The sequence below is a fragment of the Pteronotus mesoamericanus genome, unplaced genomic scaffold (genome assembly GCF_021234165.1).
Source record: "Pteronotus mesoamericanus isolate MK-2021 breed Mesoamerican mustached bat unplaced genomic scaffold, CSHL_Meso_final scaffold_533, whole genome shotgun sequence".
NCBI classification, from domain to species: domain Eukaryota; kingdom Metazoa; phylum Chordata; class Mammalia; order Chiroptera; family Mormoopidae; genus Pteronotus; species Pteronotus mesoamericanus.
In genome coordinates this window covers 2096625-2115720 of record NW_026555320.1, presented here as the reverse complement: position 1 = coordinate 2115720, position 19096 = coordinate 2096625, and the positions used below count along the sequence as shown (strand labels likewise).

General features: G+C 43.8%; 1 protein-coding gene and 1 non-coding gene across 2 annotated transcripts in view; one reads left to right on the top strand and one right to left on the bottom strand.

Moving 5' to 3' along the window:
- The window catches only part of SACM1L (SAC1 like phosphatidylinositide phosphatase), a 41266-nt gene extending 23106 nt beyond the window's left edge, over window positions 1-18160 (bottom strand). Inside the window, 4 exon segments of the mRNA XM_054594776.1 lie at window positions 1714-1841; window positions 3520-3594; window positions 6200-6297; window positions 18021-18160. Coding sequence (XP_054450751.1) covers window positions 1714-1841; window positions 3520-3594; window positions 6200-6297; window positions 18021-18070 — 351 coding nt within the window. The 5' untranslated portion in view covers window positions 18071-18160.
- A 292-nt stretch (window positions 18161-18452) lies between these two features.
- TRNAR-ACG (transfer RNA arginine (anticodon ACG)) lies at window positions 18453-18525 on the top strand. Its single transcript has one exon. It is a non-coding gene; the product is annotated as a tRNA-Arg (tRNA).
- Window positions 18526-19096: the final 571 nt, after the last annotated feature.

Below are 19096 nucleotides of genomic sequence, written 5' to 3'. Positions count from 1 at the left end.
TGTAAGTCTGGCCCTATTAAATATCACTGGCAGAAGGACAATGCTCAATAGTGAAAGGTATGATTATATTAATTGATTAGGCAGAGCTCCTTCCCTTCGGTATCATTCAGTTTTTACTTTAATGGGAAGAGTTATTTTACTGAAATATCACCAACTTAAGTGATGACCTACTGTGTGCGAGACACTTTACATAGATCTTCTTTCACCTTCAGAAACAAACCTGCTAGGTGAGTAAGTATCCTCATTTGATAAATGAAAAACAAAATCACGAGGGCTCAGTAACACAAACAGTGAGTAACGAGAGAATATTACCATCCATGTTCTTAAGAAACTTTACTAGGCCTGGCCAGCTAGCTCGGTTGGTTGGAGTGTCACCCTGATATGCCCAGGTTGCGGGTTCGATCCTCAGTTAGGGCTCATACAAGAAACAACCAATGAATGCATGGGTGGGTGGAACAACAAGGCAATGTTTCTCTCTCCCTTTCCCTCTCTAAAATCAGTAAGTAAAATTTAAAAAGAAACAAACAAACTAACTTAACTGGTTGGAGAGGATGGTAAGTAAAACAGAATTCTTTTTTAAAAAAATTAAAAAGTCCTATAAAAGTAATATATACTTTATTTTCTGATCATCATTTTAGCTGGCTTTCCCAGTGAATACCAAGACGGACATTTGTTTTTATCTTTGTTTTAAAACATAACCGTTGGTGTTGGGTCACTAGGAAACATAGCCACTTCACTAAAACCTCTGGCTGAGTCTCCCGAGTCTCGTGAACAGTGACAGTACCAGTGTCCCCACAGTCAGCAATTTCTTCTACGCCTCACTCGTGGTCAGTCTGAATGTCACTTCCAGAGCTGTTGCTTTTGTTTGTTCGCACTTTCATCTTTGGTGGGACAATCTTTAGTTAATATACCAGCATGACCGAACTATAAACCATGTTGTCGGGGACTGCGTTAACTAAACCACGCTAACCGAAGCCTGCGCACGCAACAGGAGCACTGTCTGCGCACACATATGCACACTCACGGCCGCCACACGTGGGAAAAGTGAAGAAAACTTTTTTCCTTTGGGGAAAAAGGGAATGAAATAGGATGAGTGGCCCTGACTGGTGTGGCTCAGTGGACTGAGTGCCAGCCTGTGCACCAAAAGGTCACTGGTTCAATTCCCAGTCAGGGCACACACCTGGGTTGCAGCCCAGGGCCCCAAGAGGGGACATGTGAGATGCAGCCCATTGAGGTCTCTCTGCCACACTGATGTTCCTCTCCCTCTCTTTTGCCTTCCCTTCCCTCAGCCTAAAAATAAATAAATAAAACCTAAAAAAAAAAAGAAAGAAAGAAAGAAATGGAATGAGTGGGACTTCAAAGGTATTTAATGTTTTATTTCTTTACAAAAAGCATATGAAGTTAAATCTGGGCATTGAGAACATATGCATTTTCTGTTTGTTGTTTCCTCTCCATGTGGAATTTCATAATTTAAGAACAGAGCCAGTTATTTTTTTAAAAAAAAAACACCCCAAACCAAGAGAAATAAAATATATGAAGAATTTTTTAAATACATTTTATGCCTAGGTATAAAGGTGTGTAAAGTGACCTTGCTCTATGGTTGCTTAAATAGTTAGGTTTAAAAATCCATCAAATGTTCCTTGTATTCTACCCCCCTCTCTCCACCCCCAAGGCACTACTTTGGGTTTTGCAACTAGTGCTTCCATTTCTTACCTGAATATCAGTCAAGTGCAACATTGTCTTCTTATAAGAAAGAATATCAAAATCTGTTGCTTTCCAGATTACATGATTGAAAAATTCACCTATTTTTATCTTTTTGGTAATGACAATTAGATAATTTCCTGCAAAAGAGCAAAGCCAAACTCAGATAAATATAAATAAGGCAACTCTAACGCCAAAAGAAGCGTCTTTGTCGTGCAAACTCCAAAGGCCAGCAAGTAAGACCGTGCTGTGCTATCCAGATAAATGGCCAGCAGTTTTAAAAAGCAATCTTATAATTTATGAATAGAAAGACCAGCATATTATTTACAGAAATTCCTACTGAAAGTTTACATATTTTTCTCACAAAGACAAAAGCCAAGGCTTTGATACCTGAAGCGGTGACCTTGGCAGACCAAAAGCAGGGACAGAGACACTCGTCTCTCCCCGCCATCATCCCCAAGGCAGACAGGCTTCTAATACATTTCCCAGCGTATAGCTCCAAGCGCCACAGGGCATGAGATCTGACCACTGCAGGACAATGTCCTGTCTACACCATTCTTACGTCCTTCATGTCTTTCTATCAACATAATGGTAGACAAATGTGCTGGGGCAGCACTATATCTAACTGGTCAATGCAGCATTACAGAGGGTCCTCAACTTACGATGGTTTGACCTAGGATTTTTCTACTTCACGATGGCGCCAAAGTAGCGTACGTTCACTAGCAGCCATCCTTTGAATTTTGCATTTGGATCTTTTCCGGGTCAATCATAGGCAGCAGGATCCCCTCCCGTGCTGTGGGCAGCAGCCGCGGGCCGCAGCTCCCAGTCAGGCACGCGGTCAGGAGGGCCAACCACCGAGAGTCTACGGCACGTTTGTGGGTCAGAGATCCCGCCCAGCTGTAGGCTAACATGGGTGCTCCGAGCATGTTTAAGGTGGGCCAGGCTAAGCTATGAGGTTCTGTAGGTTGGGTGTATTAAATGTATTTTCGACTTACGACACTTTCATCTTATGATGGGATTACTGGGCTGTAACCCCATCCTAAGTCTGGAGCATCTGTACGAAGATGCACAGTCAGGCAGGGAGGAGCCGAGAGCGCTGTGCGCAACACCAACCCTGACCCTGGCCGCCTCCTCCCCGACAAAGAAAACAAGGTAAGCCTTTCCCACTAATTAATTCCTAAGCTCTGTTGTTCCAGGCTCTACCATACGTGCCACCCCTGGACGTTTTCCTACGTACATTTCTCTCCTAGAACTTGTCACACTGTACTGCAGTAATTGATTACTTAAATGCCTCTCCCTGGCTGTAAAGTGAGGACAAATGGGACTTGCATCTTTTATAACTTAGCATCTAGCACAGGACCTGATACAACAGGAATTTTTTTAAAGTTCAATGAAATGAAATTTAGATACATTTCTTTCCTAGTAACAAAATCACTTTCCTACTAACTCAGAACCACATAATGCTCTCTAACACATACTATGTCTTACTCAACTCAGAATGGAACTAAAGGTAGAATAATCTGGTCCATTAATATGTGAAAATTTTTACTTAAATACTCAGAATTTATGAAAAATGTTTAGTTGACTAGGGATTTCAACTCTAGCTGAAGTAAAACCAAAAACAAGCTTCTTTTTTAATGGAATCTCAGGTTGATAAATTTAACCATTTGGTGTATATTACTTTTAGAAATTAATGACAAATACCTAATCTACAGATTATTGCACAAAACATGAGATGAAAAGTATGCTTTCATCTTATATACTAATTGTGTCAATTTAATGACGTTCTTTGCCCACCGGAGCGTACTTGTTCCTTACCTGCCACCAGGTGGATTGTGCCCAGTATACCAAATATTGGTCTCGTGACAGCTGAAGGAGGAATATCTTTCTTGACTTTAAAAGAAAAAAAAAAAAAAAAATCAAGAACACAGTCACCGACAGATGGGGAAATTCAGTATGATTTCAATAGTTCAACTAAATTAACATGCATGATTTGTTCTCAGAAAACGATTTTGGCAGAATTTAAAATACAGATGTCCCTGTTGTATATAAAGGTCTCTGCCTGTCCAGATTATGGTGTCAAAAGCAACATTCTTCAGCATTCTTATCAAGTAAATTGTGGATTATTTCTAGTTGTCAATTTTCAACTAAATTTATTCAACCTCTTGCCACAAAGTCAGTCTTTATTGCTTTAAGAAAATTAGGAAGTAAATGAAAAAACAAAAACAAAAAATACATACATAAATACTAAAATGAAAAAGAAGGTAAATGGAAGAAGGGTTGGGACATGATTCTAATTTCAACACACAACCAACAGAACGTAAACAGGACGTGGCTCTCCATGCCTAAGAATGTGGGAGGTGCAGGTGAAGGTCCGAGGGAGACAGAGGAAGGAGAAGCCTCCTCCACGTGTCCAACAGTAATTTATGGAGGCATGCAGGGAGGCACCGTCTCGAGCTGTGCCTTTACCAGTAATGCTCTTATTAATAAATTACCAGTAATCTATTAATCTTAGATTATAGGGTTCATCTCCTAATTGTTTAACTTTTGCCCAACGTGTTTCACCAAACGTATTTTGTAGAACCCCAGTACAGGGAACAATGTCCCGTCAAAAAAGCTTCGTTCGTTCCGCCCGCGCCGCTGCTGTGCCCTCCCCCAAGAGGAGCCGGAACGCACAGCAGACGAAACCTCCGAGGCCCAGCTGCCTGGCTGGTTAGTCATGTGTCCCAAACGTAGGTGGCTGCGCACTTTTTCTTTCAGTCACATCAGATTCATCACCTTGGAATCCATTTTGAAACACTGCTGTAACCCAAGCTCTTTTTCTTAATGGCAGCCCTAGTATCCTGAAGGAAGTAATTCTGAGTAAGTCTCAAATTCACTTCTGTTTCACTCAGTAATTCAATTTACTTAGCAACACTAGGCCACAACTAACTAACATGAAAAATGGTAATACCAGTGAGACAAAGAGCTGAAAGAAAATCTTGAGTCTACAGAGACCATCTGATGGGCTTAAACAGATAGAGCTGTAAATTACATTAACTGGGGAAGAATAGCAATAAAACAACGGTAATTTCTAAGAAAACAGGTTAGTTTTTCATGGAAGGAAAAAAATCTCTCTCTCATGAGGGTTCGCGCTTCCAGCCGGCGGAGAAGCTGCGAGCGAGCCACAAGCCACCCGCCGCCGCGGCTGCGGGTCAGAGCGGCTCCGACATGCCCGCTGGCGCGTGTCCACGCCATTCCCGGCCTTTAGCTCTGTCCCCTCAAATGGGCCTGCAACCTCTACTCACTAATTAGGTGTCGCTGCAAAGTCAGAAATAATTGAAAATACATCCATACTAAATAGCTTTAGTAAGACACTAGGTTGTATCAATATTTACAAAAAAGTAATGTAACTACTTTATGAGAAGGGCACTGCCATTGGTTAAAACCAATTATCTACCTTAAGAGAGCAGCCACCAAGTAAATGTCAAATTATCAAAGTAAAGCAGAGCTCTGATTCCATTTGGTCAAATGAAAATTATATATATATAGTCCGTACCAGAATAGCCACATAACCAAGGAAACTGAAATGTGGTCGTATCTTTCTTATACTTTATTATTTGATGCAAAATATTTTCATATTTCACTTCATACAAAGGATATTCATTGTTTACTGAATGCCTACTATATGGTTACTCAAATACTGTACTGAAGGGAAAAACAGCTCTGGCTGGGGTGGCTCAGTGGATGGAGCGCCAGCCTGAGCACCAAAAGGTCGCCAGCTCCATTCCCAGGCAGGGCGCAGGCCTGGGCTGCAGGACCGGTCCCCAGCTGGGGGCGTGCATGAGGCAACCGATCGATGTATCTCCTGCACATCAACATTTCTCTCCTTCCCTTCCCCTCTCTCTAAAAGTAAATAAATAAAATCTTAAAAAAAAAAAAAGAAAGAATTCTGTCCAGAGGTGAATTTTTAAATAACTACAATATGAAATTCTAAACATGATATCACATGGTACATTAATTAGTCACCAAAATCATTTCACATTACTCTAGTCAGAAATCCGTGTTCTACACAATTGAAAAAGAATTTGTTTCTTAAACTCCAGAGAAACAAAAACAAAATATAACTGGATAGATGGATAAGACAGACAGATAAAAAGCTTAGAAACATCATTTGCCTAAAAGAATTTTAGTCAATGATGTTTAGATTATTTTTTATTCATTAAATTACCCTCATGGTCATGAATATTTAAAAAAACAACAGAAGCTGTTAAAATCACATACACCTAATGCTAACAAATAAGACATAATTGGTTCTAAGTCCTTACAGAAAGTGAAATTTTCAAGATCATTTTTCCTTTTCATAAAAAGGAGAAAGCATAAAAACCAAATGAGGCAAAAAGAATTGAAATTCTGTAAGACACTGAGAGGGGCACAACTGACATACCTGATTAATTCAATTACTGCAACACAGGTATACAGTCTTTCTCAGACACTCCTGAACCTGCCTATAAAATACCTGAGAGGGTGACCTCCGTGGACACACGGTCGATGATAAGCACGTCATCTGCTCCGTCATCACAAGCTTCCACGTAAAATTTCTCCGGTGTGATATGCCTAAGAAAAATGTAAAACCCCAAATAAATAAACCGAATGAAACACCGACTTCTGAAAAACTGCTGAGACAATGGCAGCCGGGCTGCGACCGGCCACCGCTCCCCAGCCCTCCGTGTGCGGTCCCGCTCTTTCCACTTGTACATTCAGTGCTGACTAAATGCTACTTTGCTGCAAAACCACCGATGGGACTTACACAGGAAAATCATAACAAATTCTAATTTACTATATTCAACATGGCGCAGAAGGCAAGTAACACAATAGTTGGCAACACAATCCACAGAACCAGACTAACTGTGCTGTGATCCTGAGCGAGTTACTCATCCTGTCTGTTCTGTTCCGTTATCCATACAAGAAGGATGATACCAGACTCATCGCGTAGTTCTGTTGTGAGGACAGAATGAGCTAATCTTTGATAAGCATTTAGAACAGTATCTGACACATTGTAAACAAGATCTAAATATTAGGTAAAAATACTAAGAAACACATTTTTAATATAGTATTTCCAGGAAATCATTTAATAAACTACTTTAACATTTGGGTGTTTTTTGTTTGTTTTTTTTTCGGTTAGGAAGCCACATTAAAAAAAAATGAGAATTAAAAAAATAAAATCTCATTCTGCAAAATAAAAAATAAAATCAAGGGGGTAAAATTAGGGTTGGGACAGATTACTCAAAACATACGCAACTTTGTAACTAGAGTCCAACAGAAATAACTAGTGGTTCCTAAGGAGGTAACCTGAACAACTCAGGCAGCATCATTAGGGACTGCCTCAGGTCACATCAACAATGAACAGAAACAATAAAGTGAAACGTAGATGTGCAGGTGCTAAAACAGCGCAGCTGAGGCTGCTGTTAGGAGGGCACAAGAGGAAGTACAGCCCCTCAGAAGCTGCTACCTCAGGCTGCAGGGTGGGCACTAGTCCCCCTCCCGCCCCAGGAGCTAATCTTTACTGTTCTTACACCCCACTTGAAAAAAACCTGTCTGTGCCCCAGCCGGCCTGAGGGGTTTGGTTTTTCTTGTTCTTTTTAATTCTACGCCCTCGATTCCACACCCCTTGCCCGCTGCATCTTACACAAACCCACACAGCCACAACTGACATCGCTGCTCGTTCACGCGTCGTAGAAGCCACTTGATGCCACAGAATCAAGTCCTGTAGCAGCACAAACTGTACCGACCATTTCTAAGTTCTCAGAAGAAGGATCAATCCTTAATTACCCAAATACGATTTACATCCTTCTATGGTTCATCTATAACTAACTAACGTCTTAATATTAAGCTAGTTTCTTCCACTTGGGGGGATGTGCTAAGGGAATGAATATCCATTTAGATACAAATCAAAGACAACAAATCTCACAGTTCAAACTAAATGTAACAGCTCACTCCTTTTCGTTGCAGAATAGTATTCTACTGTATGGGTACATCACACTTTGTGTATCCGTTCACTGGTGGATGGACGGTGGGCCGCTTCCAGTTTGGATGTTACCAGTAAAGGTTTTATGGCCCTTCCTGCAGAGGTGTAAAGGCAGGCATGGGCGTTCATTTCTCTCGGGCAACTACCTAGGAGGAGGATGGTTGGTTGGATGGCATTGCAGTTGTTTAACTTGTGCAGAGAGGAAAAAGGGGTGCGGGGCGGGGGATAGGGACAAGGAGACTTTTCCGGTGATGGATGTGTTCATTATTTTGATACTGGCGATGGTTTCATGGGTGTAAAACTAGGTCAAAATGTATCAAACCGTACGCTTTAAATACGTGCAGTTTATTGTATATTAACTGTACCTCAATAAAGCTATAAAAAGATAACAAAGTGAGAAGTTCTTGAAACAAAAATAATATAATAAACTTCAATCTACTCATAGAGGGTACTTACTTCTAGTATGAAATTGGTTTTTAAAAAATCCAACACATCAGTCCATATCTGCAGAATGTTTTATGCAAGTATAAGTTGCATTCTAAGAGCAAGTCAATGAAGTGACTGAAAAGCTACCATGTGCCAAGTAATTACCCAGGCACTGGGGCCTAGGAGGTATGTAATAAATAAAAAACAAATACAAAATAGGAAAAAAAATATTAAAAAGCAGACCTGAAAACAAGGCTTCTTTATAATAGCTTTTGAAAAAACTGCTGTCTCTAAATCAGACAGCATTTTGCTAAGCCTCACTCTTCCAGGTCCCCGCCACACCCCTAGTCCTGCCTGTGCCGGAAAGTGCCCGGGGGCGGGACGCGTCCCACCTAGCGAGAGAGCTTCGGCACGTGGAAAGGTTTCAGGCAACGGTGGTTGCTACTGCGGAGCATTCTGTTCCTCCTCTCACACGCCAGGAAACTCTGTGAGTACTTTTCATAAAGTTCAAATGAATAACAAACAATCTCTCCTCTGCTACCTTGTTTTTAAAATGACTGTAACACTGAGAAGGATCAGTCCATTACCAATGCTGCTTTAGCATTCAGTCAACTACCACCGACTGGTTCTAGTCCCAGTAAGCCCGAGCAACCATCCTTGATCGCCATCAACACACACATAACCCTTGTTTATATGAGATGATCATTATATTTGAACTATTATATTTAGTTTGAACCAAAGACTGCCAAATTATAACAGCACTGCATCAGTAGTAGTTATTGGGTTGGCCAAAAAGTTCATTTAGTTTTCTCACTAAAATAAAAGGCACATTTTCATTTTCACCAGTAACTTAACTGATTTGGATATTCTGAGTATGTTGGCTGTCTCCTGTGTGGGAGAACACTGCTCTCAATTACTGTCTTGATTTGACTGGTCCAGCGAGCAATCTCCAGCTCGGAACTTCACAAACCACGTCTGTCACGTCCGCTTAGTCCCACGCCTTCTCCGCACACCTCACAAATCTTTTTATGCACTTCAGTTGCATTTTTGACTTTCTTGAAATAATAAAGCATAATATGCCAAAAATGTGTATTTTCTTCCATCTTCGATATTAAAATGACTACACAAAAATTGACCAATTTGGTTAAGTTTTTTAAAAAATGTACAGGGATATGACAGCTGTCACAATACAATCTAACAAAACTGTTTCACATGAGGTTAATGACAGCTAAGCGCTACTATAGCCATCTTACAGAAAATACCAAACAAATTTTTTGGCCAACTCAATACAATGAAAAGGCTTCAAGACTTGCGGTAAAAAATACAGAGGTTCTAATCCTGACTTTGCTATTGCTGGCTACGTAATGCTGGCCAAGTTACAAGGGTCAACCCCATGGCAGGCCTTGTTCTAGGTACTAGTGGTACAAAGTCCCTGGATCACAAAGCTTATATTCTAATAGGAAAGACAAGCAACATGCTAGGAAGTAGCTCAGTGATTTCAGCAGGTGGGAAACGCTATAAAGAAAATGAAGGCACATAGGAAATTCTGGGGGTGGGCATGGTGCTCAATCTTGAGGACTAAATGAAACAATAATAAAAGCTTCTGGCACAACTGTAATCAAAGAGAAGGAAAAAACAACAACAGTAAGAAGCACTGAAATATTCAACAGTCACACTATCGGCCTAGTCAATATCTGGAGGATAACAATTTCTAATTCAGAATCCTGCACACAGCCACACTCGCACACAAGTGCGGGGACAGAACGAAAACAGTTGCAGGTGTGCCGTATCTCCAAAGATACAGCCTTCACTCTTAGACAGAAGGAAAAGTTTGTTCCGCAAAAATGGAGTAAAGGGCGAGTTAGACTTGGAATCCTGCGCGGGAGAGGCGGGAAGGCAGGAGAGAGGCCGAGGGGCAGCCCGGCCCCACGCCGCACGGGCTCCCCGGGGAAGCCCCAGGGCCGAACGTGAGCTGCCCGGTCCCCACATGTCTGAAAGGGGTTCCATGGCTGAAACTGAAGACTAATTACTGACAGAGACACTGAAAAAGCCAAGTAAATATAAAGAAACAACCCCTTTTAACTCCGGGGGTGTGGGGAACATTTTTATAAGGTAATGTAATTAAAATCCCCTATCGACTTCATTTAAATCCTAGCTACTGACCATAACCAATCTCACTGTAACTACCTTGAGGAGAGGAAAAGAGTGTGGTACAAAAGCGGAGTTCCCACCTTCTGAAGTCAGAGCCATCAGAAGACTGAAACTGAAAAAATCAGGGACAGTAGCGTAAGCACGTTGTGTGGACACGTGGAGCCAAACACGTGAAGAGATCGCCTGGGCAGCTGAAAGCGGACGTCTCTGGGCAGTGGCGCCTGGGCCTGCAGGGGGTGCACGGTGCTTTTCTTACAAGCTTGGTGTATTGTTTACTGTTAAACCAGACACACGTATGAAATTAAGGTAAACATCAAGTTTTAAAATGTGCTAAAGTAAGAAAAAGAAAAAAGTGTCATCGTGGATCAAGGCAGAGAGCCCTCGGCCCAGGGCTCCGGGACCTCTGCTGGGTATTACCTCCCAGGGAGACGCTGCTGGATCTCAGGGGCCGGTGCTGCCGCCAGGCTACTCTGATAATGTTATTGAAAATGGCTTAAGAACTGGAGCGGTGATCACAGAACAGTGACTGCCAGCTAATCGACATTTCTAAGAGGAGTCACGATAGGTAATGACTCGGGATCGCACTAGTCGTAATGGCGGGGGCCGTCCCGACCCAGAGTCCCCTGCACACCCCTTTGCTGTCTTCCTCCTCTCCCCTTCCATTTCCCCCTCCTCTTTAACCGGCCTTAACAGGGACCTGAAGTGTATCTGTTTTATGTAACAGATTTTATTCTGTAAGTTTTATGCTTCCCAGGTTTCATTTCAAAAGCTAGTGAAACTAGCTTTAACTCCAGCATTTACTGTCGGAAACACGGCCGTAAACGGACAGTGGTTTGACGTTTGCCGGTGTGCATGGTTTTACTATTTTTATCTTTAATCTTCACCAATGGGCTACTAAGTCTGTAGACAAGGACTCAGTTTTTCACACAAGAAGGTAGGAAAAGCTCCAATCAATTTTCTTAGAGACCGTAACAAAGACCTACATTAAGACCTACATAGGTTTTTACCTATCGCCTTTAACTAATATTTTCTTTGGCTCAGTGACAGATTAAACAGAATTTTAAAAACTGTTTTCCTTTCTCCTAGTTAAGGAAAGATCTTGACAGGTCAAATTTTAACTGGATTTGATGTCACAATGTAACTAGTAAGAGTAGAAGAAGGGAGCAGTTTTCTCTGATGAGAAAGTCTACAATGTGTCAGGGAAGCCAAGTTTGCCAGTTTTTCAAAATGAACCAGCCAACAGGCCATACAGAGCCCTCAATGTAATAACTGCATGGAAACCAAGAGGGAAGACTCAGTGATAACCAAGAACCTAGGAGAAAATCCTCTCCCTACTGCAACTGCTGCGGCGTCCCTCATTTCCATACAGCTCTCTCACATTACTGATATTATGAAATAGAGTTTAGAAGACAAGGAGAACACCTTCAAGAACATGCTCTGCTCATTAATGTACTGTTGATAACCAATCTCTAAAGTTCAACGTAATACTGTATATTGAAAAGAGCGCTGGCCCTATATAAAAGCTGTCTGCTAAGGCTACGAGAATCCAAGGGGTATCTACCATGACCCCTACTGCACAAGAATATCACCTTCTTTCTTTCAAGTCAGGGGATTCAGTATCAACAGAGTTCTGGTTTCTGTTAGGATGATACATATTTTGGGAGACAGATAAAAATAACATAATACTGAAATAACAATTACTTCCTACTGACAACTTTCATTTGGTTGACTATTTTCCTTTTATGAATTACTGCCCAAGTATGGGGACAAAAAAGAAAATTACAGGGAACTAAAAATTAAATTCAACAAAGGCAATTCTTACTATTATATTTTACATAAATGCATTTAATCTTACAGCCACCTGATACTCAATAGCTTTTAAGAGTGCTTTTAAAAAATTACCCTTGTTAAATTTTTAAAAAGGCAATATAATTATAATATCAACATCAGCTGTCATTTTTATTTTTTCCTACTGTTGGCGATACGATTTTCCAGTGTCTGAAAACATACTTTTTCTCCCACGTAACATTTATATATTTCAGGAAACAACTGACCTCTTCAAAATCCTGTCACAACATAATGCATAAAAGTAACCTACTTCAAAAAACATGACTATTTGCTGGCCTCACACTCATTAGCATGGCTATTATTAAAAAGAAAAACAAAACAGAATAACGAATGGTGATGAGGATGTGGAGAAATGAGAAACCTGTGCCCTGTTGGTGGGAATATAAAATGATGCAGATGTCCTAGGAAAACAGTATGGTGGTTCCTCAAATAATTACAAACAGAACTACCATATGATCTAGCAATTCTACTTCTGAGTATATACTCAAAATTGAAAGCAAGGCCTCAAATAGATATTTATACGCCCACGTTCATAGCAGTATTACTCACAATAGCCAAAAAGACAGAAGTAATCTAAGTATTCATTGACAGATGAATGAACAAAATGTAGTATATGCATAAAATATTACTCAGTCTTAAAAAGGAAATTTTGACACATGTATAACCTGGATGAACTTGATGAGTTCATTATGCCAGGTGAAATAAACCAGCCACAAGGACAAATGCTGCGCGATGCCACTTATATAAGATACTCAGTCAAATTCAGAGACAGAAAGTAGAGTGGCGGTTGCCGGGGGCTCGGGGGAGAGGATGGGGGTGCTGAGCGGGTGCAGAGTTCTGGTTTGGCAAGGTGAAGAGCGTTCCGGGGATGGATGGTGGTAACGGCTGATCATGTGAATGTGCTTAATGCCACTGAAGTGTACACTTAAAAATGCCTTCATGCTTTGTATATTTTACCACGATTTAAAATAACAACAAAATTACAATTTGCATAGGAGCACGGTGACTGTCCTGTCACAGAACTGCAGCAAGAACATACTTCCTCAAAAACCTTCCATAAAGAATGAAACCAAAGTCTTGATGGAATTCACCATCTCGCTGGTTGGAACCATGCAGGCACGACATTTTATTGGCTAAGCAAAAAGTAAGAGCTCAGACAGCGAAGAAGGGTCCTGTGAGCCCACCACACCCATACCCAGAAGGTGCGCCCAGCAACCCCAATCCTTCCTCCCTTTGGGTCCCAGCAGTGTCTCCCTCGTTGAGTGGCGACTCCTTGGGCACCTCTCCTAGCACCCACGTTCACTCCAGACAACCAGGAGCCCAACCCGATCCCAGAACCCAGGCTGGTATTTCTAGAAAGCCAATTCATTTGAATTCCATCTTCTTCCTCAACTCCCGGAGGTCCCGTCTACTTCCTATGCTCTGTCCATCCTAAAACCCATTCCCTCCAAAAACCAGTCTTCTTCACAAGACCAGATCTAAATGCCCCCTCGCAGGAAGCTGCAACCCACAGCAAAACGCCTTCCGGAGCCCCAGGCACTCCAAACAATGCCCTCTACCAGCACGCTCCGCTCCTCACTCAGCCAGCCCTGCCCTCAGACACCTGCTGGAGTGCAAAAGAAAGGCAGCAGCACAGCTGGCTGAACGTGCAGGCTGCCAAGCCTCAGGAGGCCTACCAAGGGGCTCCGGAACAGGCATTAAAACAAGCACAGAAAGTGACCTATGCCACCCAGCACCAGCCTAGGCTGTCTAGTCTGAACCCCCTCCCAAGCAATGTCTTAGATACAAACGTCCTATCATCCGTGCCTAAGCTTAGGAAGGTAACCGTGGCTTCCCTTCATCCTTCCTTGCAGAGAGATTTGTGAGTAATCTGAATGTTCACTGTACTAGACAGACCACAGGTGTCTGCGTCACAGTGTAGCTTAGTTTACCTCTGTTCTTGGGCTTCCACCACATCACAGCTCTGACTTTTTTAAGAAGAAAGGCAACTTCCCATGGGAGGAAACAATGTTTCTTCAGAGGTAAACTGCAGCCTGACTGATCTACTTTCTAAAGGATTACACCTATTTCAGTTGACCTTTGAAGAGATTTTTTTTTTTTTTTTAAAATACTTGAGTCCCGACTGGTGTGGCTCAGTGGACTGGACACTGTCCTGCAGACCAAAAGTCGCCAGTTCGATTCCCGGGCAGGGTTGCAGCCTGGGTTGCAGGCGAGGTCCCAGATTGGAGATGTGAGAGGGAACCAATCCGTGTTCCTCCCACACATTCATGTCCCACCTTCTCTTTCTCCTTTCTCTAAAAATAAACAAATATTTTTTTTAAAAATGTTTTGAATGTTTCCAATAATGGATTTGTTGCCATTATTTTGTAATTTCAAATTTATCATTGTCTGATATTACCCATCTATACACAAATGACTTATAAGGAAAAAAGGAGTCGCAAAATAGGCTATTTAGAACTGCCTGGATGTTTAAAGTATGAATTTTAAATTCTAAACAAATCAAAACTCCTTCTATATTAAAATTCCATATGAACATGTCCACTATTTCCAATTATAAGTGACTCATTTCTATACCAGACATGTCTGAGGACTAAGGTAAAAGCAATCTGATAAAAGACAAAAGGTAATTTGAATCAGGCAGTGCAATGGAAAGATCACTGGACGGGGCCTCCCGTGTTCCAGGGCCAGTTCTGCCACGGCTGGGCGGGCTGACCTGGCTGTGGGGCCGAGGGCAATTATTTCCCTGTCTCCGGCTACGATGGAGGATATCTATCAACCGCTGACCTCACAGAGCCATTGGAGATATAGCAACACAGGTACATGAAATGGCTTAAGTTGCTGCTGTTTGAAAAACCACATTCCAAATGACTCCAGGCTGTTCAATTTCTGAAGTGCTGGCAGGTGTTCTACACTGGAAAGTTCCTTTCATTCACTCAGGTGATTCACTGAGGATCTGCTCTGCACAAGGTTTTATACTTGGTACTGGGGAGGAGTAGAGAAAAAATGAAGGTTAAGGTGTTCCTAGTATGTTCCACATGTGTGCAACACAGCTGGAGAAACAAAGTACATAATGACTTCATCAACAGTGCTGCGGACTGATCGCTGTGCCTCTCAGTCCTCCTGGCCACCACGCAGCAAACACGCTGTTGTCCATTCTACGAGGCTGAACGTGCAAACCACACAGATGTTTAGCATCTCATCCCAGTGACTGCAGACTGGTCTGGCAGCTCAGGGAAGGTAAAGATGAGGGAAAAGGCTCAACAGAAAGTGTCTGTTAAGGACGCTGGTTATGTCAGATATGCTTTCTTTCAATCCTCGTAATAATCCTGTGAAACAGTAATGTTCTCATTTTATGGATGAAAAACCGTTTCAGAGAGATAAGCAACACATCCAGGACACAAAGCAAGAAACCAGGTCGGGATCTGAATCAGTCTGTTCTGACTAAAAACACCTGATGCCGCTCAGCTCTATCACGGGTACGACCAGCAGGGAAAGAGGGGAGAGAGGAGGCAGCACTGAAAACAAGCCCAAGCCTGAAGCTAAAAGAAAATCCGCCAAGTCTAGGGCGGGGCGGGGCCAGGGAGCATCAGGCAGTTTGGGGAAATAAGGTTAAGGCAGAGATTGTGAAAAGACTGAATGTAGAGATGGCTAAGAAAAGGGGACTTAATCCTACAGATTTATAAAGTGGAACTGGAGACTGAGGAGTAGAGTAGGGGATGAAACCAGAGCATTAGGAAGCTAAACTTCATAGCAGGTCAGAGATGGACTGGAGAAAATGGTATGAAGGAGAACAAATTACTTAAAACCAAAGCACTCCAATATTTAAACAAACCTAGCAGCAATACTTTTGTAATGAAATATCATCAAACTATCTCTTGTATGGACCTTCCTTAAAACACATCTTGAGACTCTTTTTTAAAAACAGCTGTTGTGTCCTCCTAATTCTAATATGGGTTGGAAACTCCTTCCACCTCCAAAGGCATCTAAAAAAGCACGCTCCTTAGATCAGGCCACACTTAAAAACCTGGGGCACCAGCCTCCTAGCAGGAAGGGCCACACAGGAGTAAGAAGGGAGACTGCAACTCACAAACTCCTAGGTCAAGAAAAACAAAGTTGCAAAAAAAAAAGGTGGTATCTTTGCATTTCCACAAGCACTCAAAACTTTTTGTCAAGGAAAAAAGTTAAGGACAGACCCATGAGAATGACTTTCACTTTTCTCTCAAATTCACACAAGTTTCCACTTCTCACAAAATTCAATACAAAAGCATCAGCCTCATCACTTAAGGGCCCAAGTTCCTTTCTCTTATGGATGCAGAGGTTTTAGTGTTTTTGTTTTTTTGGTCTGGACTGATGGATTTAGTGCTTCTTTGGCTGCTCAAGCTCTCCTCCCATTCGATCTTTACCGCAAGAAAATTCAATTGCATTCCCGTAACCTAACCCTGAGCCGCATCAGGCCAACGCTCAGTATTGCTTAAACACATTTGAGACCTGGAGGAGGATCGTATTAAACCCTTTAGTAACTATCAGATAGACAGCAATAACCTAATTAGCCAGCAGAGCACAGGTGACAGAGGCCCCGCCAGTACCCTGGTCAAAGACACTGATGGAATCGTTCACCAAGGTGAGCGATCACCCTGAGAAGGGGAACTGGGGGAGAACACGGAAACTTGGCCAGGAAAATCTGCAGGGAAGTGTGCAGCTGGGGTTTTCGAAGGGAATTCCAGTGAACAGGAGCTGCGAAAGGAGTGGGCTCAGGGGAAGGTAATGTTTATCTTCTCCGCAAAATATCTGGTGTCAAGACGACCTCACTCCCAATTCTGCACGCCAAATTTTAACTTGAACCCTTGAGAAAGTGCAGCGGGCTTGAGGTTCTGGGGAGCACAGGAAGTGCCCAAACCACAGTCTGATGTCCTCATAGCCCTGCAATGGAAATACGACACCTGTGTCCAAGTACGGAGGTATTTCAACTTCGGTCGGGAGAGAGAAACTCCCCAAAGGTGACATCTGCTCCTGCTGCCAACGGCATTCTCAGACTACAGCCACTGGATGCTCAGTCTAAAGCTAAGGCATTAAACACCGTGAGTAAAACAAAGCTATTCCGATGAAAAGTGTAGGGGTCAGATGGCAATGCTACCGGAAATACGTGTTTTCATTTATCCAGGACAAGCCAAAAACCTTACAAATACCTAACTGACAACTCTATCACCCAGAGCCTGTTTCTCAAAGCCTCCAGAACCCGGCCTCGCCGAAGAGTCCGTCGGCAGTGCCCACGTTCTCGAGACCAGCCTCTGGCTATCAACCTGGACTTAAGAACCTGCTTTAACGCTTGAGCTCTGTAATACCCAAAGCCGAGTACACCTTTCGGGACCTTCAGAGTATTGAGTATAGTTTACTTTTTTTTTTTCCCTACTTTAAACAAATTTTTCTGCCTCCTAAAGACACGTCAGGCAGGCTTCGATGCCCAAAGGTTTGTCGATTTGTGTGTGGTCTCCAACGTGGCGCTACGGGTCCGTTAAATAAGAAACTTTCCGGGCAGAGCGTTTGGCTGCCACCTCTCAAAAAAAAAAAAAGTGGGGGGGACGTGAAGGGCTGCATCCAACCGCCGACCTCGGTTTGCCAGCAGCCGGCCTGCAGCTTCGCTCTCGCCAGGGACGCCGTGGCCGAGCGGGACGTAGGAAGGCTGGCGAGACTGTCGCTCCCCGGCCTGGAGAGACTCGGGCGGGGCCTTGGGGCGGCCGCGCCGGGCGAGGAGGGCGAAGGGAACGAAAGGCTCCCACAGCGGCCCGCCGCCCAGGGACTCAAGAACCTTCCCCGGGGCCATCGGCCCGCACCTGCCGCCGTGCCCGCCGCCCGTTTCGGTCCACGGCCTCCCGCCCGCGGGACTCACAGATTCAGCCGCTCGTAAGCTGTCGCCGCCATCCTGCACGTCGTCGCCATCCTGCACCACCACCTCCTTCCTCCTCTTTCCGCCTGCCCCGCCCCGAGCCGCCACCTCGGCTACGGCGCCACCGGTCACCCTGGCACGGCGGCCGCAGCACCCAGCCTGGCCCCACCCCTCTCCACGCCCCTCCAGGCCGGACAGCGAACGGGAGGCGGCCGTGGACAAACTTAGTGCGTACGCCAGACAGACTGTCAGACGTAGTGGGTGGGAGTGCAGTGACGTCGCCGCTTAGGATTGGCGGAGGGCATCTACAGGGGAAAGGAGGAGCCGGAGGAGCCGTAGGCGGGCGCCGCGGCAGAAATGCAGTGGCTGTGATGGGGAGCCTCTTGAAACTGTGTAAGGGGTGATCTACGTTGCAACGAGCATTTTGGTAGTACGGGGCCAGTGGCGCAATGGATAACGCGTCTGACTACGGATCAGAAGATTCTAGGTTCGACTCCTGGCTGGCTCGTAACGTACACTTTTTGTCCCATCTGAGGTAGATGTTCCACGGCTTTCTTGGGAAGGATTATAACGAAAGTGTGAAGATTAAATATCTTGAATTTTAACGCTTCTTTGCCCAAAATGTCATCCTTTAAGCTATATTTGCAACCCGGAGTTGTGCGAGGTCGTTTGCACATTGCGAAGCGCCGTATTAATGAACCACTTGAGGAGTCTCTGTAAAGTGGGTACATTTGGGAAAACACACCTGGAACGGCAGCAGTTTTGGAGTGCGGATGGGGAGGGGGCGCGTACTGTGGCCGGAGGTTAGCTACCGGAAGACACAGAGGCGCAGGGAAGGCAGCGGTTCTGGCCTTTTCCCTGTGGATGAGAAGACCCATTGGTGATGCGCAGAGCGGCTCAGGGCCAGTTTACCGAGATGGGGTGGGCTCCAGATCTAACCGCATTGGAGAAGGAACCGCCGCAGTGCGGCTGCGCGCGTCTGAGCGGCTCAGCAGTGGCGGGAGCCTACAGCCTGGTCCATTGAGAGCTGGGGGTCCCAAAGCAACATGCCCTCCCAATGCCATCGAGAAACCTTAAGA